Source organism: Sminthopsis crassicaudata, chromosome 2, assembly GCF_048593235.1.
Source record: "Sminthopsis crassicaudata isolate SCR6 chromosome 2, ASM4859323v1, whole genome shotgun sequence".
NCBI classification, from domain to species: domain Eukaryota; kingdom Metazoa; phylum Chordata; class Mammalia; order Dasyuromorphia; family Dasyuridae; genus Sminthopsis; species Sminthopsis crassicaudata.
The window spans coordinates 28,983,312-29,011,255 of record NC_133618.1 but is presented as its reverse complement, the minus strand read 5'-3'; the positions used below and the strand labels follow the sequence as shown (position 1 = coordinate 29,011,255).

At 38.4% G+C, this 27,944-nt stretch overlaps 1 protein-coding gene across 2 annotated transcripts; it reads left to right on the top strand.

Annotated features, from left to right (window-relative positions):
- The first annotated feature begins 314 nt into the window (after positions 1–314).
- LOC141553150 (C-type lectin domain family 4 member K-like) lies at positions 315–22,665 on the top strand. 2 transcript variants are annotated; one of them, XM_074284988.1, is made up of 6 exons: positions 315–440; positions 17,053–17,139; positions 19,475–19,543; positions 19,931–20,082; positions 21,424–21,539; positions 21,944–22,665. In XM_074284988.1, exons 1-6 carry the CDS (start codon positions 419–421, stop codon positions 22,104–22,106), a joined length of 609 nt encoding a protein of 202 aa, XP_074141089.1. In that variant the 5' UTR covers positions 315–418; the 3' UTR covers positions 22,107–22,665. The 2 variants fall into 2 exon arrangements, with proteins under 2 accessions (XP_074141089.1, XP_074141090.1); XM_074284989.1 differs by lacking the exon at positions 17,053–17,139.
- Positions 22,666–27,944: the final 5,279 nt, after the last annotated feature.

The window sequence follows — 27,944 nt, the reverse complement described above, 5'->3', positions numbered from 1 at the left end:
AACTGAAGTTCAGAGTTCAAATGACTCATTCCTGGTCGCATAAAACACACATAACAAAGCTCTGAGTCCAAGCTCTTTCTACCAGTCCATGCTGCCTACCAAGCTGCATCCACTGGCTCCAGACTCTTGTGGTTTCTCAGTTGTGATATATCAGAAAACCTTCTGACTCAGGGAAAGAGGATGGAGAAATATGCTGTCTCTGGGCCTACCCACCCCAGATTTATAAAGTTTCTACAGGAACAATGGGGAGGAAATAAGGGAGGCAGATGTCCAAATCTATCACTTCCTCTTCTATTCCTCTGATGAGGGCAAGGGTTCTGCTCTTCCAACCAAGACCCAGAGTCAGGAAGGTCTCCCACAGACCGGGCTGCTCTTAAGAAGACAAGAGAGACAGAAGGAGAATCTCAGAAAACAAGACATGGCACCTCAGACTGAAAGAGGTGAGGCGTGGGGCATCCCTGGGATGGGTGGAGAAAAGGACAATTCTCTGGAGAACCAGAAGATCTATCTGAGAAGTCACTAAACCCAGTCCTCTCATAGAATGGGTGAGGAAGTTAGGGCCCAGGGTCACACAACGTGTCAATGAGTGAAATTCAAACCCAGATTTTTCTGACTATCAACCCAATCCATTATCCACTGGACCAAGCAGCCTCATTCCCATGAGCCTCATCCTTAGGACTGTACTTTTGAGGCTATTAAGTTTGCTTCTCGAGGAAAAAGAAAGGAAAGCTGAAGTTTGGCCTGTGCCCTCAAATTCCAATAAAGGAGACGAGACAGCCCCCAGTAGCCAGAGAAACTCGGGGCATAAGATGAGCCTAGAGTAATCTATTTGATGTTGGGTCCAGCTCTACTAGGTCCAAGCTGAGTCATCTTTGGGTCTCAGTTTCTTCATTTGTAAAATAGGGAAGTAATGAGTGAGTAATGAACCCCAGGGTCTCTAAGGTATTTTCTCACTCTGATATCCTGTTTCTGGGATGAGAAGATTTCTGGAATTCCTTCTATCTATAACATGGATAGTCCTTCTTGGCCCTTGCCAGAACTATATAAAGTTCTGGACTCCAAAGTTTAAGAAGAAAATTGAACAGTGGGAGATTATTCCAAGGAAGGCAGCCAAGATACTGAAGGACGTTGAGTCTATTTCATATGAGGATTAGGGATTTTTAGCTGATAAAAGACTGGAGGGATGAATGACAGCTGGGTTCAAGTCTTTAAAACCTTAATCTGCTGATGGAATGATACTTATACTATTTGATCCTAAGCTACAGAACCAGGACCAATAGATGTGAATTTCAAAAAATCCAATTCAAGTCTGTTATCAGGAAAAAACCTCCTCCTAATGATGACTGTTGTTCCAGAATGGGCAACTGGGAGACCCATTGACGGTCCTCCCTCCATCACATTTTTCATGCTAAGGATGAATAGCCAATTGTTATATGTGTTTTAGTGGCAATACCTTTTGGATACCTTTCAACTCTTAAATTCTCTGATTCTATGACTCTGACTAGATTGATCCCTCAATGTGTGATACTTATCTTGTTTCAGGCTCTGTGTTAAATCAGAGGAGTCAAGAGAAAAATGAAACAGTTCCTGAAATCAAGAACCTTATATATTGCATGATTGGAAATAATATCCAAATAAGCAGAACTAATGTGGATTCAGGGAGCCCAGATTTTTGAACTGGCTCTATCAATCAAAGTTGTTAAGAATCAGTTCTTCATCAATCTGGGAGAAGTAAAGTGCTCCGAGTCACCACATGTAATTAGATGGTTCTAAAAGGGAATTGTATTCAGATTACTGGAAAAAATTAAACCCACATCTAGACCTATGTGTAAGAGATAAAGGAGTTCTACAAGGAAAAAGTCCAGCTTCCCCCTTTCTTGCAGGGAAAGAATTCCTGTGCCTGATTGTGAACCAGAGAGCATCAAGGGAGTGGGGTGGAGGAAGTGATCTCAAAGGGAATGTCACATTCTCCACCACAACCTTTACATTGACCATGTCACCATAGAGACCATCCCAGATCTGAGAAAGGACAAAATAGCCATATCAAGAAAAGGCATTTTCAGGAATAAGAAGAAAGACGTTTAGCTAAGGATTGTACAAAGGCACAGTGGTTCACAACCTAACATAGAGCATCATCCCAGGAGGATTCATGAGGGTACAATGAGGACCAAAAAGCCCCTAATAAGGAAGAACCATGAGTTACTTTTTAGCCATTTATGTTTGAGCCAACTCCCCCCAGGAAAGTTGTATTGGGGTGGAGAGTGTTTTTGTGCCAATTGTTCTTACTAGGATTCTTATAAAAGCTAATTAAATGTGATTGGCTGGCAACCAAAAGGAAGCATACTGGATGGGGGCTTGTGAACAAAAGTATTAAGAAAAAAACCAACTTCTCAGAATTATTCTTACTACCCGGAGGTAGGAAGTAGCCACCTTCTGACTTTCCAATCTGGGTAATATTGAAGAGAAGTATAAATAAACAAAGAATCACCTAATTATATATAAATAAAGTACAAAATACTTTCAAGTGAAGGTCCCAGCACCTGTGGGCAGCTGGGTAGGAGGTGACACTTGAGCTGAGCTCTGAAATAAACTAGTACAATTGAAAATCAGACATTCTTAGTTGACGGAAGAAGCTCCGAGAAAGGAAATTCCTTGCTTCAAGATACACCAAAGCTAGAGATTTGAGACATTACTCCAGGAACATTTTAAGGAACTGAGGCCCAGAAAAGGAAAGTGTCTTTCTCAGAGCTGATTCACTAAAGAGTTGTCTCTAAGAGGCAGAAGTTTCTCTCTGAGGCAAAGAAAAAGGGAAAGATCCTAGAGCAGTGGTCCCCAAACTTTTTAAATAGGGGGCCAGTTCACTGTCCCTCAGAGTGTTGGAGGGCCGGACTAGAGTAAAAACAAAAGCTTACACTCTTGTCTCCACCTCTCAGCCCATTTGCCATAACCCAGCAGGCTGCATCAACGTCCTCAGCAGGCCGCATCCCACGGCCTGTAGTTTGAGAACCCCTATCCTAGAGTGAGTAAGAGTAAGAGGGTTTGTGAGGGTCAGCCTGAGAGTTTGAGTGACTGCAGGGGAGTTAGTCCCAGTGGCCAGCCAGGAATCTACTGTGTAGAGAGGAAAGGATAGTGATGGACATTAGACCTGACATTCAATGGTATAGGCAACTCCTGGATACAGAAGGTCTAGAAATGAAAATTGGTCCTTTCTCTGTAGCTCAATCTTGGAGAGTTGCCTAGGGAAGTGATATCAAACTCCAGGATCATCAGACCAGATCATGAGGATCCCCAAAGGCTGTATTTTTACATAGAAAACACACATATGAACATTATCTATATTCTCTCTTTTTTTATAATTTTGTTGAATATTCCCCAATTATGTTTTAATCCATTTTAGCTCCTTTTGGGAGAGTATTGTGGACCCCTTGGGCATGCATTTGATCCCCCTGGCCTTGATTATTGGGAGACTAAATGAGTTGTCCAATATTTGCCAGAGGTAGGGCCTGAATCCAAATGTTTGTAATTTCAAGGCTAGTTTCTAATGATTGTACCATGCTGCCCCCTTAAAGGGTAAGGGAGAAAAGAGGGCTGGGTTTAGTGACTTCTTAGATATACTGGGACCCTTGTTTTTGTTCTGTGTCAGAAGTTTTTTGTGTTGGAAAGGAAGCCTTCTGAGCTGGCAAGATCCCTAGCAGTGGAGGCAAAAAGCCTGGGATGGGGTGAGAGGGGCAGGGTGGGGGAGGAGTCCTGGTTCTAATTCTTGCCCTCTATGTCACTGAAGAAAAGTCTCGACTTCTGTTCTTTCCCTGAACATTGAGGGCTGCCCCCTCCAAATTGGCTGACCTCTCCTCTCCTGTTCTGTCTCTGTGATGTTACAATCCCTTGCCCTCAAGGTTCCTGTATTTCTATTTCAGTAATGTTCCATCATTTCATTAGGATCAGGCCCATAATAGCAGTTCCCTATGTCACTTCCTCCAACTTTTGAGCATGAAATTATCATTTAGGGAAGTCATATATCTACCAACTACTTTACTTTGGGTAGAGTCAGAGCACCAGCAAACATTAGGATGCTAGAAGTCCCCAGTCACTAGAATATCATGTATCTGTGCTAGATATGTCATATTTCCCCAGTTCTTCATTTCATTTCTCCTTCAATCCATCTCTTTCTCCCTTCCTCGCTTTTTACTCAAATGTTCTTCCTTTATTGTACTTCTTGCCCTGAGTAACTGTATTTCCTCAAAGGGTCTATTTTCTCAAAGTGTATAATGTATAACAATTATACATTATTATCAGACCATATATCTATTTTGTTTCTTCAGAGACATAATTCAAGTTACAAAAATCATTCCACCAAGCCTCATAGATATTTAGGAAATCAAATTTTCCTTCTTCTCCTAGGATGTTTTGTACTTCTTTTGGAATAGCTAGGTGGCATAAGGGATAGAACATCAGTTTGGGGAGCAAGAAAATCTGGAATCAAATACTTTCTTAGGCATGTATTTGTTGTGCAGCCCTGGAAAAAAATCACTTCATCTCTCTGAACCTCAATTTTCTCATCTGTAAAATTGGGATAATGGTAGTAGCTGTGTTACAGGGTGATTGTACAGAACAAATGAGAGATAAGATGCTTTGCACCTTCAAATACTCAATGAACTATCTCTTCTTATTTCCCCAGATTTATTTTTAGACATCTGAAAACAGAGCGTGTTATTGATGGCCCTCTTCTTGGAGTTTGCTTTCTAATTAATTCATCTACCTTTCTTCTTCCTGTGTTATAATTCCTCCTCTCTAACGTGTCTGAATTATGGGGAAGTGATCTCCCTCCCATTATCTCTGCCTCATCTAAGCTTTAGTCAAAAGCTTTTCATTTTCTCTTTCATGTTAACATTTTATTTAAAGTAAAATCTGCACCATGCTTAGCTAATTTCAAATGACTATACAGTATGAGAGTACATTCTAAAATACCACCTAAAGATTGAATCATTTGGCACCATAGAACAATTGTATGAGACTAATTAAGATACACAAGACTGGAGGTGGAGCCAAGATGGCAGAGAAAAGGCAACTACTCACCTTAGCTCTCCCCCAAACATCTTTTAAAATTCCAGAAAACAATTCCTGGAAAGGTAGAACCCACAAAAAGATGGGGTAAAATAATTTTCCAGCCAAAGACAACTTAGAAAGTTAGCAGGAAAGGTTTGTCACACAGGTGTGAGAGCGGAGTCCAATTCAAGCCAGGTCATGTCAAACAGCTTGACCCCAGCAAACCAGGAGCAGATTCTGGGAGCCACTAAATCAAGAGCAGTAGCAGCTGCTTCCAGACAGAGAAGAAGGCAGTTGAATAACTGGTCAGAAAGAGATTGTAGAGATCTTTTTGTTAGTAGGGAGGCAGGACTCTATTGATTTGCTCTTACTAGATCTGGGTTGCAGATCTGAGCGTCAGTCTTAGGGCTAAAAGGAGCACTATCACACAAGAGCTTGAAGTTATAGTGAAATAGGAATTCTTGTAACAGTTCCAAGAAAAAATTTCTTGTGATCACTCCCAGACCAGCACACAGATCAGGAAAGGCATAAACATACATCTCCTTAGATTATACCACTTTGGGAACTTAAAACTCACAGTTCCCTAGAAATATTTTTGAGAAAACCACTGAAGCTTAGGACAATACATCTTCCACCTTGGAAGCAGGGCCCACTTTTAACAAAGAATTAAAAGAAGCAAACTGGAAAAATAAGCAAACAACAGAAAAATATTCTGACTATGAAAAGTTACTGTGGTGAAAAGGAATATTAAAACACACACACAATACAGAAGATAACAAAGTCAAAGCTTCAAAATCCAAAACTTCCAAGGAAAAATATGAAGACCTCAGGTCTTCCAAGAGTTTCATAAAGATTTTAAAAATCAAATAAGAGAGATAGAAGAAAAATTCAGAAGAAAAATGAGACTGACAAAAAAGAATCAACAAATTGGTAAAGAAAACACAAAAATACTACTACTAATAAATAAATACTTAAAAAGTGAAATTGATTAAAGAAATTCAAATTAACATAACTCTGAGATACCATTTCACATTGCTAAGATTGACTAGGATGACAGGAAAAGATAATGATAAATGTTGAAGGGAAAACTGGGATATTAATACATTATTGATGGAGTTGTGAACTGATCCATCCATTCTGGAGAACAATTTGGAACTATGCCTAAAGGGTTATCAAACTTTGATCCAGAAGTGTCTCTATTGGGCCTGTATCCCAAAGAAATTATACAAAAGGAAAAGGACCCACATATGCAAAAATGTTTGTAGCAGCCCTTTTTGTATTGGCAAAGAACTGGAAATTGAGTAGATGCCCATCAGTTGGGAAGTGGCTGAATAAGTTGTGGCACATGAATGCAATGAGATATTATTGTTCTATAAGAAATGATCAATGGGGTATTTCAGAAAAGCCTGGAGAGACCTACAGGAACTGATGCTGAATGAAGTGAGTAGAACCAAGAGAACATTGTATATACAGCATCAACAAGATTATTTGATTGATGATCAACTCTAATAGATGTAGTTCTTTTCAACATGAGGTGGTTCAGACCCATTCCAATAGATTTGTGATGAAGAGAGCCATTTGCATCTTGAGAGAAAACTATGGGGACTGAATGTGAATCACAACATAGTATTTTCACCTTTTTTCTTGTTGTTGTTTGCTTACTTGATTTTTTTCTTTCTCATTTTTCCCCTTTTGATCTGATTTTTCTTGTGCAGAATGATAAATGTGGAAATATGAAAAGAAAAACTGCACATGTTTAACCTATATTGGATTACTTACTATCTAGGGGAGGGGAGAAGGGGGAAGAAAAAATTGGAGTACAGAGTTTTGCAAAGGTGGATGTTAAAAATTATCTTTGCATGTATTCTGAAAAATAAAAGGCTATTATTTATTTTTTTAATCTTAAAAATCCAAATGGTAAAAGAATAAAAAGCCAATTGGGAGAAGAATTTCTTAAAAAGCAGAATTGACTAAATGAAAAAAGGCATAAGAATTCACTAAAGAAAAAAACACTCCTTGAAAAGTAAAATTAGCCAAAAGGAAAAGCTCACTTAAGAAAATCATTCCTTAAAATTAGAATTGAGCAAATGGAAGCTAATAACTTTATGAGAAATAAAGAAACACTATAAAAAACTAAAAGAATGAAAAAATAGAAGACAATGAGAAATATCTCATTGGAAAAACAACCGAGCTGAAAAATAAATGTAGGAGAAGTAAGCTAAAAACTATTAGACTCTCTGGAAGACATGATAAAAAAAAAGAACATAGACATCATCTTTCAAGAAATTATGAAGAAACTTCCCTGATATTCTAGAACCAGAGGGTAAAATGGCAAATGAAAGACTCTTCTGATAACTTCCTGAAAGTGATCCCCAAATGAAAACTCCCTGGAGTTTTCTAGAGCCTCCAGATGAAGGAGAGAATATGTGGAGCCACAATCCTGATAATATATTAAAGAATCAAAGGGCTTGGAATACAATATTCTTGAGGACAAAAAACCAGGATAACAACCAAGAAATCACCTACCCAGCAAACTGAGTATAGTTCTTTGGAGGAAAAATTAATATTCAACAAAAAAAAGAGGACTTTCAAGCATTTTTCCCATTTTAAATTTAAAACTAAATATAAAATAATAAAAAATATAAAAAGAAAAAAGGCAAAAAAAAGAAAAAGCAAGACAACACATTGTCATGTGTCCAGCAGAACAATAGGGGGGATTTAAAATAAAATACAATACATTTACATTTCAAGAGACCATACATAATAACAGAAGACATTATATTCATGACCTTCCATTTTCTTTTTATTTCCTTAAAGGATATTCTTTTATTCTCTGCTGTGTGCTTTTTAGTTTATTCTTTTTTTCCACTTTCATTCTTCCCATCTCCCTGAAGCAAGCTACAATCAAGCATACACACAAACACACACATATACACCTTGAATACATATAAAAATGCATATATCTATATGCGCACAAACATATATCTACATGCACACACATACATATACATATGTATTTATGTATACATAACACAGACACACATACACAGACATATATAGTTAATATGACTGATGTGTCAATTTCTCTTTTGATTGAATATTTAAATTTCACTTTATTTGAGATAATGATAACTAGCCCTATTTTCCCCCTAATAAAATCTATGACTAATTCTTGTTACTACTTTAGTTCTATTCTGTAACTTCTCAAGGCAAGTATTACTTAACCTCCCCCCTCCCTTATATCTCCCTTTACCCCTCCCTCTTTATCCTATTCCCATTAAGCTATAGATGTTGTCCCACTACCATAGATCTACACACTCCACTATAATCCACCTTTAGCTCATTTCTTATGTGAGTAGGTTTTCAGAATTACCAAGCCTTTTGTCCCATCCACAACCTCTATGTTGTTTCTTCCTCTGCATCTCATTCATGTTGCGTAATTACTATTTTTGCCTTTTTCTAGTCAGTTTTGCTTTTTAGAATCAGATTATACTCAGCTCTGTTTCAATCTTTCTTTAGAGCTATCCAATTACTGATGTCAATTTTAGACATATGGTTTACATTTCCACATATAAAACATAAACAGTTTGTTCTTGTTGAGTCCCTTGAAATTAATCTCTGATGTTGGCTCTTATATGCTAAATTTTCTACTGAATTCAGATTTGTTGAGACAAAATCCTGAAAATCCTTGAGTTCATTGGATTTCCTTTTTTTTTCATTCAATATTATGTTTAATTTTGCTGGATAGATTTTTGGTAGCAGGGACTAGTTCTTTAACGATAATAATATTCCAAAACATGCAGTCTTTTATTGTAACTGATGATAAATTCTGTACAATTCTAATTGTATCTCCAGAACATTTGAGATTTTTTTTTCTTGTAAACTTTTCTCTTTAATCTGGGAGTTTTGAAATTTAGCAATAGCATTTCTATGTGTTTTCCTTGTAAGATCTCTTTGAGGTGATGATCAGTGGATTATTTTCTATTTCTTCTTTCCCCTCTTATTCTATCATTTCAAAATAATTTTCTCTGATTATTTCTTGTTTTATTGTGTCAAGATTCTTTTTTTGGTCACAGCTTTCAGGTAGCCCAGTTATTCTTGTTTTCTTTTCTTAATCTGTTCTTCAGATCTGTTGTTTTTCTTATGTTTCACATTCTCTTCTAGTTTTTCATTCTTTAAATTTTGTTTTATTATTTCTTAGTCCCTCATAATTTCGTTGGCTTCCCCTTGCCCAATTCTAATTTTCAAAGAATTATTTTCCTCTTTAAGTCTCTGTATCTTCTTTTTCTAGTTGGCTGACTTTCTTTTCATTTTTTTTTTTTTTTTGGATTTTTTTTTTAGTTTTTCCTCAAGCTTTCTCACTTGATTTTTAAAGTCTTCTATAAATTCTTTTATGGGCAGGTATCCATTTAAGCTTTTTTTTTACTTTAATGTCCTCTTCTGAATGTGAATAGCAGCTTTCACCTCTCAAACAGCATGAGGAGTCCAGAGTCTCAAGTCTGGGAGGACTAAGGGAAACTCAGTTGATTCAGAATCAGGTCTAGCTATGCTGCTGAGACTCAACCCTGGGCAAGAAGGAACTAGCATACATTATGGGAGTGAAGACACATTGGGGTAGGGGTGTTGCTGACTGCAGGCACTTGCAGGAGTGTGGAGTTCTTGGTTTGGGGTTCCAGGTCAGAGAAGAGAGAAGAATTAAACCCAGAGACACAATCTCCCACCACCCCAGGATCAGAGATGCTTACATTATTAAGCTTTTATTTTAAAAATGAGCATGAAAAGGAGAAAGAATCCAATCATAGAAACCTGATATGGAAATAGAGAAGACAGGTTTTTCACCTTCACATTTAATGCATTGTTGATGGAGTTATGAACTAATTCAACCATTCTTTAAAGCATTTTGGAACTATGCCTAAAGATGTATAAAACCATACATATCCTTTGACCTAGCAATACCACTATTGTCTGTATCCAAAAAAGATTTTTTTAAAGGAAAAGAATTTTATATCAAAAAATCATTACAGCAGCTCCTTTCTGGTGACCAAGAATTGGAAATTGAGGCATGCCCATCAGTTGGGGAATGGCTGAACAAATTGTGCTATGTTGTTGTGATGAAATATTATTGTGTTATATAAAATAACGAGCAAGATGCTCTCAGAAAAGCCTGGAAAGACATGAACTGATGCAAAGTGAAACACACTGTGCATAAAGTAACAGCAATATTGTAAGATGATCAACTATGAATGACTTAGCTAGTCTTAGCAATACAATGATCCAAGATAACTCTGAAGGATTTATGTTGAAAAATATTATCCATCTCTAGACAAAGAATTGATAGTGTCTAAATACAAATTGAAGCATTTTTTTACTTTATTTTTTGACATTTTTTTGTTTTGGTCTATGTTTTCTTTCATAACATGACAATATGTAAATATGGTTTGCATGAGTATATATGTGTAATCTATATATTAAATTGTTTGCCTTCTCTGTTTCTAGAATATTGGGGAAGTTTTCTTTAATGAGCTCTTGTGGAATGCTATCCAGGCTCTTTTTTTTCTTGGCCTTCGGGTAGGCTAATAATTTTTAAATTGTCTCTTTGGAATCTATTTTCCAGGTCAGCTATTTTCCCAAGGTGGTATTTCATATTTTCTTCCATTTTTTTTATTTCTTTTTAGTTTGATTGATTGTTGCTGTCTCACAGAGTTATTTGTTTCCATTTGTCCTATTCTAGCTTTTAATATGTGATTTCCTTCAGTTAGCTTTTGCATCTCTTTTTCCTTTTGGTTAATTCTACTTTTTTAAGGATTTATTTTCTTCAGATAATTGTATTCCTTCCTTTTCCAAGCTGCTGACTCTCTCTTGCATACTTCTCATTTCCTTTCTCATTTTTTCTTCTGTCTCTCTTATTTGCATTTTAAAGGTTTTATGAGCATTTCCAAGAAGCCTCTTTGGGTATGAGACAAATTCATATCACTCTTTGAGATTTTTCTCTATGGAATTTTGTCCTTGTCTAAATTGGTCTTCCCAATCACCATTGTAACTTTCTATGGTAGAGTTTCTTTTCTGTCTCTTACTCATTTTCTTTCCTTTTCTTTTGGTATTTCCTTGTTTTTTACTTTCGTGATTGAGCTCTGCTCTTGGAATATAGGGAGAGTTGTCCCAAGATTCCTTGCAGCTTTGAGCCTTGGCTCAGGGGCTAGCTTTGACTGCTCTTTTCAGGAAGCAGCCTGGTTTCCCAGAATTTGCTTTCTGAGCTGGGACTGAGGCTACCCTATTGATTTGCTCCTTATCAAACCATGACTGAGGGTCTTAGCTGCTGATTTTCTGTGATCAAGACCCTCTCACCAGCTTTCCCAGAGTCTGTCTGAGCTAGGCTCAGCACCGTTTTTCACCCCCATGAGACTGACCTTTCTTGAAGTTTTTCCAGGCTATCTTGAGCTGGAGAGAGGTTTCATTCTGCCAGACTGTTCAAAGGCTCGGTTTCATGTGGTTTTTGAGGAAAACTGGGAGCACTCGAGCAGCTTCCTGGCATCACTCTGCCATCTTGGCTTCACACCCAGAAGTGGCAATTGTTTGCCTTCTCAGTGGAGAAAGAAGTGTGAGGAGGGAGAAAGGGAGAAAAATTGGAACTCAAAATTTTTAAAAACAAATTCTAAAAACTGTTTTTACAAGTAACTTAAGAAAAATAAAATACTAAATGCAATTTTAAAAAAGACACACAGAGCTGAAAATGAATGTTTCATTCTCATCATAGAAACTCACATTTTCCAATGTACTTAATTCATTCCTTTAAAGCCTAGTATAGCATTATCTAGTCACTTTGATGGATAGAAAGGTATTCCTAGAATTAATCAACATTTCTGCTTTTTAAGTAGATTCAACTTGGGATTCATTCCTTATGACAAGTGAGGAGAAAAAACTATTTAAATTTCTTCTGAAATGCAAAATAAGATTTTTCCAGAGATACTTGAGATATACTTTCCAAAAATGTTTGCCCTTTGTAATCTGGCTCCTTCCTATATTTCTCAGTGTTCTCACAACTTAATCTTCTCTAATTAGATCACAATGATATGAGCCTTGTTGTTGCTCACACAAGAGCCTCCTAACATATTTTCAGTTTTCTAGAATCTTTGTGACCCCATTTGCATTTTCTTAGCAAAGATACTAGAGTGGTTAGCCATTTCCTTCTATAGCTCATTTTACATATAGGGAAACTGAGGCAAGCAGAGTGAAGTCCCTTGTCTAGAGACTAGACCTTGTAGAGGCTCACATAGCTAGTGAGTGTCTGAGACCACATTTGAACTCAGGAAAATGAGTCTTCCTAACTCCAGGCCCAGTTCTCTATTAATACACTAGGCCATCTAGCTGTCCATATGTCCTATTATATAACTTTTTTATAATCCATGACTGAAATGTTCTCTCTCTCATTATCTCCACTCCTGGCTACCTTCAAACCTTAGCTGGTATCCCCTGTTTTACAGGAAGTCTTTCCTGATCTTCCTTATATTAGTGTTTTCCATCTGTGATTATATATTTGCATATATCCTGCTATATGTAGTTTTTTGGATTGTGTTCACTGTGAGACTGTGAGCTCCTTGAGGACAGACCTTGATTGCCACCTTTTTTGTAACCTCAGAACTTAGCACTTTGCCTGACAAGCACTTGATAAATGTTTAATTTGACTTGATTCTTACATTGTCATCAAAATCTAAGGCAGTGCTGATCCTGGAACTAGGAAGACCTGAATTCAAATCTGGCCTCTGGGAAAATCCTTAGATCTCTGTTTGCCTCAGTTTTATTATCTGTAAAATAAGAATAAAAAATCCCCTGCCTCTCAGAGTTAGTGTGAGAATCAAATGTGATATTTGTAAAGTGCTTTGCCCATCTTCAACTACTCCCTAAATGCTAGCAATCAGGGTTATCTAGAGAACCCAAAGTAAAAAACTACAGGACTGAAGGGGTACTGACAATACAAGGCACTTTCTCTTTCTGCCAAATCACAGCATTGAAACTCTCATGAAAATAAACAAAATCTCACAGCCATTTTTATGGCTTGATGGTTTATAGCATCATGCTCCTAATCTAATTGTATTTATAGGAACAACTTTAAAAACAAACACCACCAGAATCCAACCTTCTTCATGAATTTTTAAATAGCCTGACTTGATCAGAAATCCCCTAAACCAAAGATTTTACTTAAAAGTTCAGACCCGAGTCAGACTTTTAGGGCAATGTTTGGCTCCTGAAAATAGGCATTTAAATTGATGGAAGAGAAATGTCTTGAGATCTTCTGCTGCAAAGGCTACTAATATTCAGCATGGCAATATCTTACTTAAACATAAGAGGAAGCTTCAGTATTTTTCCCTAGAATTTAATATTCTTTTTTGTTTGTTTCTTTTCTTTTCTTTTCTTTTCTTTTTAGAATTTCATATTCTTAACAATATCTTCCAAGTTTTTTTTTTTTCTGGTGGTATCATGAATTTATTTGTCCCTACACAGAACACTGGAAGTATGTAGTAATTATGACATTTGACAGGTCTCCAAAAGTTCTCCTTCATGACCCAGATATTTGTCATGAAAAGAAAAGAATCTCTTTTGTTTATATGAGGAAAAAATATATCTGTTAGAATGGAAATATTAACCACCTGCTTCATGTCTTCTCCTGTTGACCCTTACTACTCACTTGAAATCATCATCACTTTAAACCAGGGGTTCTCAAACTATGGCCCGCCAGCCAAATGCGGCCCACTGAGGACGTTTATGGGGCCCTCCGGGTTATGGCAAATGGGCTGAGGGGCCGAGACAGAGTGTGAGTTTTTGTTTTTACTATAGTCTGGCCCTCCAACAATCTGAGAGACAGTGAACTGGCCCCCTATTTAGAAAGTTTGAGGATCACGCTCTAAATCATCACGAAGCTTCTTTCTCCAGAAACAGCTCAATTCCCCTCTCCAGAAAAAGCCTTAAATCTATCAGATCCAGAAGGTGAGAATTATTTCTTCTTCCCTTCCTTCCCAGTGTGTCATTCCTTTACCCTCCCATCCCGTGGCATAGGTGAGAATTTCTTTGTGCCTTCTCACCTCCTTTTTTTCCTAGGGTTTTTCCTCAAAGCATTTTTAATATCCTTTCAAGGAACACTTCATTTTTCCTGACAACCTGGAAAGCAAACATCTGTTTCTCCAGCCCTTTCACTTCTACCATCACACATCCTTTTTAGGTCACAGCAAAATCCTCTTTGCCCCTTATATATGTTTGAAGTAAGGTCCATGTTTTGGGGTCTTTCCCTTTACTTGTCCTGATGGCTGACTGGTGTAGCAGTTTGCCACATATATCTTCTGCATGATTGCTCCATCCTGGAAGGCTCATGACCAAAATGTTTCATAGCTGACCCTTTCCTTTTCCAAAAATAGACTGCTGCGATCTGTTGAGCCTTTATTTGGATATTAAGATATTGTCATGACAACACAAATAAAAGCAAAACTCAATCAATAAGCAAACACATTTATTTAATTAGATCTGTCCATGTTTTCCTCCTGCAAGGTACCTGTATTTGCCTAGCCCTTATATGGTCTATCATTGTAATGCAGTTAGGGGAAGGCAGGAGAGAGTTTGGCTAAATTTATTTAGCAGTAAATACAAGATGGAAGCACACAATACAGATGGAATCATTTAGCTATTTGGGGACTCAGTTTCTTTAGCTGTACACAAAGAGAAAGATGACATCCAAGCCCCTCCCATGCCCTAACTTTGGAACTCTGGATGTTCATCATTTCCCCATTTCTGAAATTCTGGAGTTGGACCAGAATCGGGACAAACTAGAACAACCAGAAACAAATAGCAAATCAGATTACTTAATTAGAGCAATCTGCTTGCTTTATCTTGCTCTCCTTGGGGAAGAGTGGACACAAGGAGACCCCAGATCATTTTAACACCTCACACTTCCTTTCTCTACAGATTCTGGCTACTTTCTTCCTATAAAATAGAACTGAAACTTCCTATGCAAGCTTTATGGGCCCTATAATTCATGGCTCCAACTTAGCTGCCACTGGCCCTCATCAGGAACCTTCCCTGGCCAAAGAAGGCTCTTTCTCATCATCCTTAGAACATACCACGGTCCTTTTCTTGTTCTAGCCATTGCAACCACTCCACCAGTCAGATCCGGATCCAGCATGCTCACTCTCTCACTGATGAATGAGTGACTTGTCCAGTAGAGGGCAATTCTTCCCCAGCTCTTAGTTCCCACTATGCTTCAAGTTGGGATTAGCAACCTCTAGAGTCTTATATGATGATACATGAGTATTTCTTCTCTCCTATACCCTTGAGATGAGGTGCTCCTTGAGAGCAACAACACTGCCTTCTATTTAGGATCAAGATCTGAAACTGGAAAGGATCTCAGAAGCCAAAAGGTTCCATATTTTTCTAAGGGAGGTTCAGAACTTTTACGGATAAAGTTCCGTACTTTTACAGATGAGGAAAATGAGACACAAAGGTGAAGTGACTTAAATAAGATCGCACAACTAGTAAGGCACCCAAGGTGGGTTTTGAACCCAAGACTCCCAACTCCAGAATCAAAATTCTTTCCACTATGTCATTATATGATTTCCCTTCTTCTCTGTCTCTACAGTACCCAGTACTCTGTCTTTCTGTCTGTCTCTGTCACATCATGGGATACTTGTGTATTCCTGGGCAGGTTGATTAGCTTTCTCAAAAAAATTGACATGAAGACCTAAGTGGGTAATATCAGGGAAAGAGATGGGACAGTAATTATAGTAGTCTCAATTCTATTCAACAAATATTTGGAGGGTGAGACACTTTTCAATGACCCTAATGATATACAGTTGTCTGTGTTTGTGTATTATCCCACTTTTTAAAGATGAGAATTAGGTCTTCTCCAAACTTCCTTCTTCCCCCGGGGCCCTGGCATGGAGCCCTGCACACTGAAGGTGCTTACTAATTGCTCTGACTACAAGAAATACTTCATTAAAAGATTTGCTGCATGAATGAAGGCACTTCTTGTGTGCAGAACAATGGACTAGGCAGTTTGGAGATCCAAAAGTCATGGTAAGACATGACCCTTGTAGAGTTCTGAGTCTAGTGAGGGATCAAACACCAATTATGAGAAGCTCTACTGTACTATAATCCAGAACCAAAGCATCCTAGAGGTGCACAATGAAGGATCATGGGATTGCAGAGGCAAAAATGGCTGTCAGCAACAGGGGAGATCGGAGGAGGCTTCTAGGAGAAGGAAGTTTGAGTTGACTTCTCAAGGATGGCTAGGACTTCAATGAGAAATGAAAAGGGCGGTGGTCTCAAGGATAAGGAGAACACAACAAAAGGCACTGAGCCAGGAGGTTGCTGTATTTACTCAGGCAGGGAGTTGGGCCGGTAGCAAAGAGTGGTCCAGGTTAGTTGGAGCATAAACTCTACTGAGGGGGCGGGGGATAATTTGGGCTAAGATTTGAGAATGAGAATGATGTACAAGGTAACAGACAGAGAGCCATTGACATTTTTGAGAAGAGGAAAAATAGAGAAAGACTGAAGGATAGCAGGTAACTGTGTCATCCCATACATGAATCAGATACAAATATAAAGAGGAAACAAAATATAACGATAGTAGTTACATTTATTTTGCATTTAAGTTTTGCCCAGTGCTGTTAAGTATGTTATCTGGATAGATACATAATTTCTGACAAAAACCTGGGCCTTGGTCTATCTTAGAGATATTGTGAATTAGTGGAAAGAACTTTATATTTGGATTCAAGGGACCTGGATCCAAATTCCATTTACTATTCAAACCTCACCTATGTTACTTATTATTTCTGTGACTTTGGGCAAGATTCTTCACATCAGTCAAATGAAGGTGGAATCAGCTTAGTTTACCCCTTCCAGGCCTAAAATTCTGACCTTATAGTCCAGATATGGAATTAGTGGAAATGCTGGGTGGATTCTGTCCTTGGAGGTCATGGCCCCCAGACCCTGCTAATGATCCTTTTCTTTCTTTCTCTTGTCCAGACTTCAAGAAGCTAAGGATCATCCAAACTGTCCTGTCACTCTTGGTTCTTGCCTTGGCTACTGCTCTTAAAGTTATGGTTATTCTCTGTAAGTTCTCATCTTACCAGCATGTCCCATACTTCTTTCTCTCATCATTATGGGGCAAAACACCAGAGAAAATGGTGGGAGGGAACAAAGTCTAGGCTGACATAGGAGTAGAGAATGATCCGGGCTCCATAGACACACCCCTTCTGCTCATTCTTATAGATTAAAAAAAGTCAAAGGCACATGGAATTCTAATAGATCAATCACTTATTAAACCCCTATTGTATGTCAGGCATTCTGCATGCAAAATTAAAAACTGAGAATCCTTGCCCTCAAGGAGCTGATATTTTATCAGTATAAACAACAAATACCTCTTAATGTAAACCAAACACACAAAGTAATTTGGGGTTGTGTGTGTGGAGGGAAGTCCCGAGTATGTGGAGGAGGGATCAGGAAAGATCTGTAGGATATGGCATTGAGTTGAGCCTTGAAAGAAGTGAAGACTATGGGCAGCTGGATGGTACCATAGTGCACAGAGCACCAGCCTGGAGTCAAGAAGACTTGAGTTCAAATACAGCCTCAGAAGCTATCTAGCTGTGTGACCCTGGGAAAGTCACTTCACCCTGTTTGCCTCAGTTACCTCATCTGTAAAATGAGCCAGAGGGGAAAAAATGGCAAACCTCTCTGGTATTTTTGCTAAAAACAACAACATGAAAAACCAAATGGAGTCATGAAGAGGCAGATATGGCTGGAAAATGACTGAACAACAATGAAAGGATTCTAAGAGGAGAGGGTGTGTACCAGGCATGGGAGATGAGCCCTAGGAAGGCTCTGAAACCGGAGTCATGTGAGAGAAATGACAAGGAGGTTGGTTTGGCCAAATAGGACCCGGAAACTGACCAACGATCCAGGATCTTATAGGACGGCAGCAATCCTAGTCTGGAGAGGCAGATCTTTCCGTCTTTCTTCACCACCATGTTGTCTCTCTTATCTGTTTAACATGGTGTTTCTCCCAATAGAATGTTAAGCTGAGGGTTATAGGTCGTAATTTGATAGGCATAATTTATCAGGCTGATAATCATTATTGCCCTCTCCTTTTTATTACTTTGTCTCTACATTTTTAATAATCAGCCAACTGTTTCAATAATTCTCTGTCTCTGCCTCTGTGTCTCTGTCTTTCTCTTTCTCTATCATTCTGTCTCTCTGTCTGTCTCTATCTCTGTATTTCCCTCCTCCCTCTCTCTCTTTCTGTCTCTTTGTATCTCTATCTCTGTGTATCTCTCTCTGTCTCTATCTTTCTCTGTTTCTTTGTGTCTCTCATTCTCTGTCTCTCTTTCTCTATTTCTCTCCCTCCCTCCCTCCTCTCCTCCCTCTGTGTCTCTCTCTCCCTCCCTCTCTGCCTCTTCCTCTTCTTTTTCTTCTTCTACTTCTTCTATCTCTCTGTCACTCTCATGCTTTCTCTCTCTCTCTCCTTCTTTCCATCTGTTTCTCTGTGTCTCTGTCTATCTCTCTCTGTGTTTCTGTTTCCATCTCTCTGTTTCTGTCTCTCTCTCATTCTCTATCTCTCTGTTTTTCTCTGTTTCTGTATCTACTTTTTTCTCTTTCCTCCCTCTCTCCCTGTCTCTGTCCCTATCTCCTTTCTTTTCTTTGTCTCTCTGTCTCTGTCTCCCTCTTCCTCCTCCTCTCCCCCCTCCTAAAAATCTAGAGATAATGTAATGAGATCCCTCTTCTGATGCTTTATGGAGTTTAAATTGAATAAAGAGTTAGGAATATAATCACAATAAATAGGAGCTTCCAGTTTGAAAATAGCTAATAGTGTCTCAGCCTTAATTTAAATGAATGCTTAAGTCTAGTTAATGACCCGCCTCTATTACTAAAATCCTAGATGTAAAAAACGAGTGGAGCATATTCCAGGCACCCAGAAGGGAAGTTGGTAGAAGAATAGAGCTTTTCTAGATGCTTCCTTAGTCCTTGCAATAGTCAGTACAGTAAGCAGCTTCATCCCCAGTTTCTGATCCAAGACGCCTCAATGGCCCTCCTTGATGTCTCCCTGCTAGGCCCCAGCTAAACCCTATTTTTTCCTTGCTTTCATACCTTATCCCTCTGACACCATTTCTTGGTGGTTCCATACCTGAGCTCCTTCTTCCCCTCAATTAGATTGTGTGTGCCTCTTTAAGAACTAAGGAACCGGATTCAATCCACCATTCCAGTCAAAAATCTAGATGGCTTCAGATCATTCTTAAGACCCAAGTGGAAAGTTCATCCTTTTCAGCTGCAAAGTCTAGGATGGCAGTTGGTTCCCAATTCTCTGCTCCAGGGCCTTCTCTGCTACTGAGCTATTGACTAACCCCCTCTTGTAAGCTTCCATCGCTCTAAAGCCATGTCCCTGTGATTCTAGATCTTCAAGGGAAAAATGACCAAATTGAGAGGGCCAAGGTCTCCAACGCAGCTCTACAACTGCAAAACCGTGAGTGTCCTCCCCTTCCCCACACCCTCTGCACTGACTTCCAAGCCCCTGCCCGGTCCCTTCATCACTCAAGCTGAGTCTCACTTGGAAATGTATCTGAGATGCAGACCACCTGTTCTTCCTCTGCTAGCTTCCTCACTTTACTGGCTACTTCAGAAAAATGGAAGGAGTGAAAAGTACTTCATCCCTAACCCAACAAAAGCCCCCCAACATACTTGGACCCCAAAAGACCTCTACTCAAACAGTGATAGTCTAATTCTGACTTGTACTGACCAAGCTTGGATCAGTGGTTTGTACCCTGCCTTCTTCAGGGCTAAGAGGTAGGGCCAGACCCTGCTCAGATCTGCTCTTTCTCTCTCCTCATTCTTGCTTCTCTTTCTCCCCAAGAGATCCTTATTCAGAGAATCTCAGAGCGTGACATTATTCATGGTGGAAATCTCTACTACTTTTCCTGTGGCAAACTGTCTTGGAATGATGCTGAGCAGTACTGTATGTCAAGGGGCTCCCACCTGACCTCAGTGACCTCAGTGGAAGAGCAGGTCAGTGCCGTCCTTGCTGGTCCTGGAAGTGGGAGGCAGAGAGGTCAGTGAATTGGGCATCGGTGGGCAGCTCACTCTACCTTTCTGCCAGGCTATGAGGGACCCAGACATAGTCTCACATTTACTTATGGCTTATTGAAAACACATGGAGACGTGTAGGCCAGGGGTTCTCAAACTACAGCCCACGGACCAGATGTGGCCTACTGAGGATGTTTATGCACCCGCCGGGTTATGGCAAATGGGCTGAGGGGCGGAGACAGAGTGTGAGTTTTTGTTTTCACTATAGTCCGACCCTCCCACAGTGTGAGGGACAGTGAACTGGCTCCCTATTTAAAAAGTTTGAGGACCACTGGCATAGGCTATATGTATGAACCTGGGCAAGTCATTTACCTTTTTTCTCAGTTTCCTCATCTATAAAATAGGAATAATAATAGTATCTACCTCCCACACTCTTGTGAAGATCAAATGAAATAATAATTGTAAAGTACTTAGCATAGTGGCTGGCACACATTAGGTGCTATGTATCTTTATATCATTCTTATTGCCCAAAGTCCCATAGTCAGTATTTGGAAAAGGCAGGAGTAACTGGGTAACTTGCTACATGTGCAAGATAAATATAAATATTTACAAAATAAGTATAGGCTGGCTTTCAGGGTGGGGTGGGAGAACCCAAACACCCAAGAAGGGAGGACAAATCCAATCGAGGAGATGGTATCTGAGCTGAAGTGAGAAGGAAACTAGGGATTCTAAGGGATGGAGAGAACGAGGAAGTTCATTCCATTTATGAGGAACAGTCAATACAAAGACAGGAGATGGGAAATGTGTCACCTGCAAAGAACGATAGAAAGGCTGATTTGATTGGACCTTAAGATTGGTGAATAACACAATTATTGTTTGTATAGTTCCTATGCTGTGTTAAGTGCTTTAAAAATCCTCACAACTTTTAATGCTATTATAATCCCCATTTTGCAGTTGAGGAAACCAAGGCAGATAAGGATGAATTGACTTACCCAAGATCACAGAGCTAGTAATTGAGTCTGGATTTGAACTCAAGTTTTCCTGGCTTCAGGTCTAGTGTGCTAGTCTCTGCCCTATTGAATAAATGGTCATTCTGGAAAGATAGATCAGAAACAGGGGAGGTAGAGATGCAGAAACAGGGTGTGCTTGAGGAACACACATGCCTACACACACATCCACATATATGTACATATACAAACACATATACACATGTACACACAGACACTGGAACACACATAATAGTGCACAATCCATACATGAGTGCAGACTTCCACATAAAAAAACACACAAATTGACCCTTAAAATACTCTTTTCACTCCATAGAATTTTCTGTATAAAAAAGCCAATGGTACCTACTACTGGATTGGACTGAGCAACCAAAATGATTCAGGCTGGCAGTGGACTGATGGGACCCCATATGATAAAGCTAAAAGCAAAGAGTGAGTCCAGTCCCCCTGATTTCTCCCTTGCCCCTTTCTGCTCCAGAGAGACTGTTGGAGATGTGTGTGTGTGTGTGTGTGTGTGTGTGTGTGTGTGTGTGTGTGACCCCAGGAACAGCAAAGGTTAGGATGGTAGATGGAACAATCCTCTGGGTAATCCTCAGAAGAGATTAGAAACTGTGTCCCTAGAAGCTCATCTCCTGTGCCCCAGTCTTTCTAAGTTCTGGCTGTGGGCAGGATAGGGGGGCACTATTGAGACCCCAAGCTGCAACAACATTGGAGTCCGGGCCTCCCTAAGACTGCTTCACTCCAAGGAGAGGGAATTTTTTTTATTATTCCCTGGTGACCCACTGGGAACTTGAAGGATTAAGCCTTCTCATTTCAATGATCTCCTCTCTTTGCAGGTTCTGGGCCATTGGGAAACCAAGCAGTGACAATGACGATCACAATTGTGCCCATTTCTGGGCAAACACACAAAAATCGTGGAATAATTTCTTTTGCATATTTTCCTTCCAGTTTATCTGTAAGTGGAGCTGTGAGTCATCTGGGATGTGCCAAAACATATAAAATGCCACTGACCCCTAACTTGGAGCAGTGGGGCAAACGGCAAACACTGGTCCACCAGCTGGGCATACAATGGAGTTTATGAGCGCCATTTTCCTTTCCAATTTCAAGCTCTCCCAAAGGAACCTAGAAGACTCTGTAATGGTCTGATCATTTGTGCCAGATGATGTCCTCACAACTTCAGGCTTCTCTCCTCATCCTTCAGGAATTGAAGAATAAGATTGAGGAGAGGGGCTTACTACTTACTACTTACTTACCACTGGTTCTGTTACCCTAAGAAGAACAAATCCCAAGATTCCTAGACATTGATGGACATCATAGGCTGCCAGGTCTCCTTAGCTCTGAAATACCCCCAACAAGGCCAGTTTGTCCCCTTTTTTGTGAGGGCAAAGCTTGGCTAATTTTGTTTCCTATTGGAGATCTAGGAAGAGGAAGACACTCCGTTAGACTGAAATGTTCATAACAATCAGAACTCTACTGAACAAGGAGAAGTTAGAAAGTATAGGAAGGGTGGTGTTATATAATAGAGATAGGTAAATGTATGTGTGTATGTATATATATATATATATATATATATATATATATATATATATATGTACACAAAGTACAAAAAAAGATTTTATACACATACATACACATATAGATAGATTAGATAAAGATAAAGGCTTTGCAAACATTAAATGCTATATAAATAAAGATCTTTGCTAAGATCTCATTTACATTTTTAATACATTTGGATAGAAAAGATCCTGAGCAGGAGAGTGAAGAACTGATTGTTAAATTTTCAGTGTAAGCATTTATACCTTGGAAATCAATAATAGCTCCAAATCAGGATTTGATTTATTGTCTTGTTGATTATCTAGGATTTATAAAATATTAATAACACAGATTAAACTTAAATGTGTGTCATGAGGACTTTTTTTTTCAAGAGTCAGGTTATTAATCATTTATAAACATATTCCTGGTTCTGGAATAAGTCACCAAAGACAGCGCTAAGTTACTAAAAACAAGTCAATATTCTGCTTTGTCTTAAAAAAAATAAAAATAAAAATTTAATGTTCTATGTACTATTATCCAGGTGGCTAAAATAACTGTTTTCTGTAAATAAAATAATAAAGAATTAATAAAAGAATACAGATATAAAATGTATCTCTATTTTTGTCTGTGTATCCCTAGTGCCTAGGAGTATTCTGAGCACATAGTAGGTAGTTTTTTTTTTCAATGATTGTGAATGATTAGTTTGTAACTTCCTGACCTTTTCATGGACCACCTTTAACTGATCCAGATCCTCAAAGTACAATGAAATTCCATGAGTCTGCATAACTTCTTCCAGGGTCCCAAACCTGACCTCCAACAAGAGCTTGAGATCTGGACCCCATGAGACACTAGTAAAAATAGTACATGTTGTCTTGGTGATGGAGGACACTCTGTTCCCTTCCCTTGAACCAACCTAGGTATATTGAAGATATGTTGTTATTGTTTTTGTGACTACTACTTCTCAAGGTTGTTGTCAGAATCAAACGAGACAACATTTTTAAAGAGTTTAGCACAATGTCTCCTACACTGTAGGCACTATGAAATGCTTCTTTCCTTTGTTTTTTATAATAAAACATACTTGCAATTTCCTACTATGGTTATAGATTGTTGTTTTTGTTGTTGTTGCTGTTTTTGTTCTTAACAAAGAAAAAGACAGAAGAAATGCTGGAAAACAGCCAATTTCTATCTCTTTCCCTCCACCACAAGACTCACTTTCTCCTTCATAGCCATCTGAGTTCAGTGGCAAGATAGGTCAGGATGACTGAAGATGATCCCAAATGGGAGACCTTTGCATTTTTAAGCTAAGGTCTTTCCCAGGTCTCACTTTGTCAGAGACAACATCTATTCAGTGATTTGAGACTAGGTAAAAAAAAAAATGAAGTAAAAAATGGTCTAGTTTGTCTACTCCAAAAAAAAAAAAAAATCAAACTTCCAAGTTTCTGCCTAACATAGAAACAATGGGGCTAGGAAGAGAAAGTCAAGATGAATCATCCTAACCCAGCCAGGAATGAAAGCTATGTATTTCTGCTTGAGATGGAGAAAACTGTGTAAAGAAGAATAAAATTCTCTAGCAAAGAGAAATAAAACATCTTGTAACATTAATTCACTAGCTATCTTATTTTAACCTATGTGATATAGGTGTGTATGTGTAGGTGTGTGTGAGCATCTATGTATAGCTATAGATAAACATACATTCGATGGCCCATAAAGTTAAAGTGATTCTCTTTTCTTTATATTTAGGAAATTTATTTTATACACAAATGATAAGTTCAATTGCAAGGTTTCTGAGCCATCAATTAGGAAAAATTCCTAATATTTAGACAGAGGTTGAATTTTCTATTTAACTTGACATTTTTATCTCTAATAAAGTTCTGAATTTTAATGCAAAACTCAATTTACTGGAAATATTTGTTTATTATACTATGCTACATTTGCAGATAAACAGAAACTGAAAAGGGAAATTGGTATAAGAGCCCATTTTTTCTTGGGACTTCCTCTAAGATGCCTAGAGAGCTAATGACCCTCATGAATAACTCCCTCTTTTCTCTCACAGCTTCAATCTACCTTTGCAACTCTGAAATATACTGGAATGCCATAATTTTGCCAATTTCTCTACTTCAGGAGCCTCAGGATCTCTCTCTGGTGGAGAGAAAGCACCTTCCTTTTTTATGAATTCCTGGACTAATGACCAAATCTTTTACAAAAGGGTTTATTGACTCAAAGAAATATTCAGACTGATTCACACTCAGTTATGACTTATTGACTCAATCAAAAATTGTTCTTACATAACTTTTGAGTGTGGTAGAGTCCTTCTTTTATATAAAAACAAGGACAAAAAACTGTGAGGATTATGAAAAAAAAATAGAAGAGATGAAAAGATAAAAAAATGGAAAGGAAGAGAAAGATTCAATTAATATTATCTCATTGAAACTTTCTTTGATACTTGTCAAACAAACAAAGAATGTAAAAAAATCTAGTCAAACAACAGAGAATATTTTTTTAAAATCTGATAACAACTCTTTGGCACTTGGCCAAGACTAGCCTTAAAAAGAGGCAGAAGACTGTTTCCTCTCAGTGGAAGTCTTCAAGAAGAGGCTAAAATGAATATGTTGTACTAGCGATTATTTCCCCCAAGTATGACTTCCTATCCAACTTTCTATTAATTTCCAGGCCCACAATGATACAGATGGAACTGAACGTTGATTTTTAAAATGTGGTTTGGAGTGAAATTTTTGCACAAAATTAATAGTCATTCTTCTCTAATACTCTTTTGTTTCTCCTTCTGGGATGTTTTCCTGACTTTATTCTGTGGAAAATCTATCTTTTCTCTCTCACTCTTGACCCCAATTTTTCACTCTGATCTAGTATTTTGAACTCCCTTAATAACTTGGATCAGTCAAAAGGCAACATGGAATCATAGAAATATGGCTCTATATGGTGTCAAAAGACCTGGGTTCGCAAGCAGACTCTAGCATTAAGTAATTGTGTAATCTTGGGCAAGTGCTATATCAGGGGGATTGGGAGGAGAATAACCTGGCAACCTCCAGACCCTTTGGTCTGATTTCTTAATTATGGATCCAACTAGAATTAAGAAAAGAAATTTCTTATTTTTTTCAAAAAAAAAAAAAACTTTCACTTTCTCCATTTTCTGAAATTGAGTTTGGTTTATGAGGTAAGAGAAGAAAAAAGAGGAACTTTACTCCCACATGTAACATTCAACAAGTCATAAACTTCCCATTTCCAAGTCAGCAGTTGGGCTGGCATGTATATATCATGAAGTATGAAGGTAAATTCTCATTATTATGCTGGAGATACCACCAGGGCTGCTCATTTTTACTTCTAGAATACTCTTCTTCTGTAACAGCAAAAACAATAATTACCATGATAATATTTCTTCTACTAGTAATAATCAACTCATAAATTTAGAGTTGAGAGGGATTTTACAGGTCATCTAGTTCAATTCCTTCATTTTACAGCTCAAAAAATTGAGGTATTTTACAGTTTGGTGGGGGCAGAGCCAAGATGGTATAGAGGTAGCAACCCAGATGAACTCTCTTAACATCCCCCTCCAAACAACTTGAAAATAATGAATGCCTCAAATTCAATTGTGAAGTGGTACAGCCAACAGAAGATCCGGTGGAGACTTTTTTTTTTCAGTCCAATAGCTCTCAGTAGACATTGACATTGGAATAGGAGATGGCCATGAATCCAAAGATAGCTGTCACCGTGGTGGCAGAAAAAATGAAACTCATTCTCTCTCTCTCTCTCTCTCTCTCTCTCTCTCTCTCTCTCTCTCTCTCATATATAACAATATATGTATGTATATAACACACATGTATGATACATATATGATGCATTTATCTATCTATCACATATGTATATATACATGTATATGTATGTATACATATATGTATGTATGTATATGTATATGTATATATATATGTATATATATATACACAAAAGAATTCTATCTCCTTGAAGGTCTTCTGGCAGAGGTTGGGTAACCACCTTTCCAGGGTCTTATATTGGAGTTCCTTTGGTGAATGGACTGAACTGGTTGGAGGCCAAGGTTTCTTTCAAATTTCAAATTCTTTATTCTGTGTGAATCTCGGTGCTTACTAAGGATTCTTTGGCCCAGACATTGTAAAGCATGCATTGTGTAATAGAGGGATGGGTTTACAGTATTTGGAATACACGTGAACTTGAGGTGACCTAGTTTGACTCTCTAATTTTAAAAACTAGAGTGCACTTAGCTCTTTCTAAGCAAAGTTTTAACACTGTGATTAGTAACAGTAAAGAAAAGAAAACTGAATTAAAAAAAAAAAAACAAAGAAAAGAAGGAACTAATGCCCACAGAGAGGAAATCACTTGGCCAAAACTTCATGGAATGATGTTAGCACAGCTGAGACCAGCCTTCAGTCTCCTGATTCTCAAGTCTGATCTCTCAAAGCCTGAGCTTGAAAAGAATAGACATGGACTTTAGGACATTCTAGCCGACCTTGGGCACCAGCTAGGAAAAAATCAATGGGTTGGATGGGAAGGCTATTTTAGGTCCCTTCCCACTCTCAAATTCTGATGTTGTGATATCACTTCCCATCTCTAGACCTCAGTTTACCCATCTGTAAAAAAAAAAAAAAAGCAGATGTCAATAATAATACATGACATATCCACTTTATAAGGGATGAGCTGAGTATGACACCCATCTTGGCAACCCCTTGACCAGCACATCAGGAAAAGGCACTTGAATAAACCCTAGCTCTCAACAGAGTCTATTTTGGTTTCTCCTCTCTTGTGTCCCCTCACTTGTCTTTACTGATTGAAAGTTTCACTTTGATTCCAGGGTTTACTTAAAAATCAAGTTGTGGAAATTTTCACTGTATCAGTTGTCTTCAGAGGTTACCCCCAATTATGTCATCCCTGTTTGAGTTTATTTGACTCATTTCATTTCATTGATTCTCCATTCCTTAAATGAGGGTTTCAGATGGGTTAGCCCCCAAGGTCTCTTCCAGCACCAGCTGTATGATAATCTAATCTCTGTTATTTCATATCAGTGGCTATTCTTAACCCTTTCCTGTTCCTACCTTCCCTCATCTCACCTGCTACCTTATTGTTTTCATTTCAATTTTCTTTTGAATTTTAAAAATGAGCCCTTTGCTATTGACAGTGAGAGTGCTGAAGTTTTGCCAAGAAAGGATTGGATGCTCTCCAGCTTGTAAATGCTACACAGATCGGTGCTTACAAATGCAGTTCTGGCCTTAGTGTTACCTTAGTGTAGTATGTTAAAGAACAAATTATGTCAGGCCG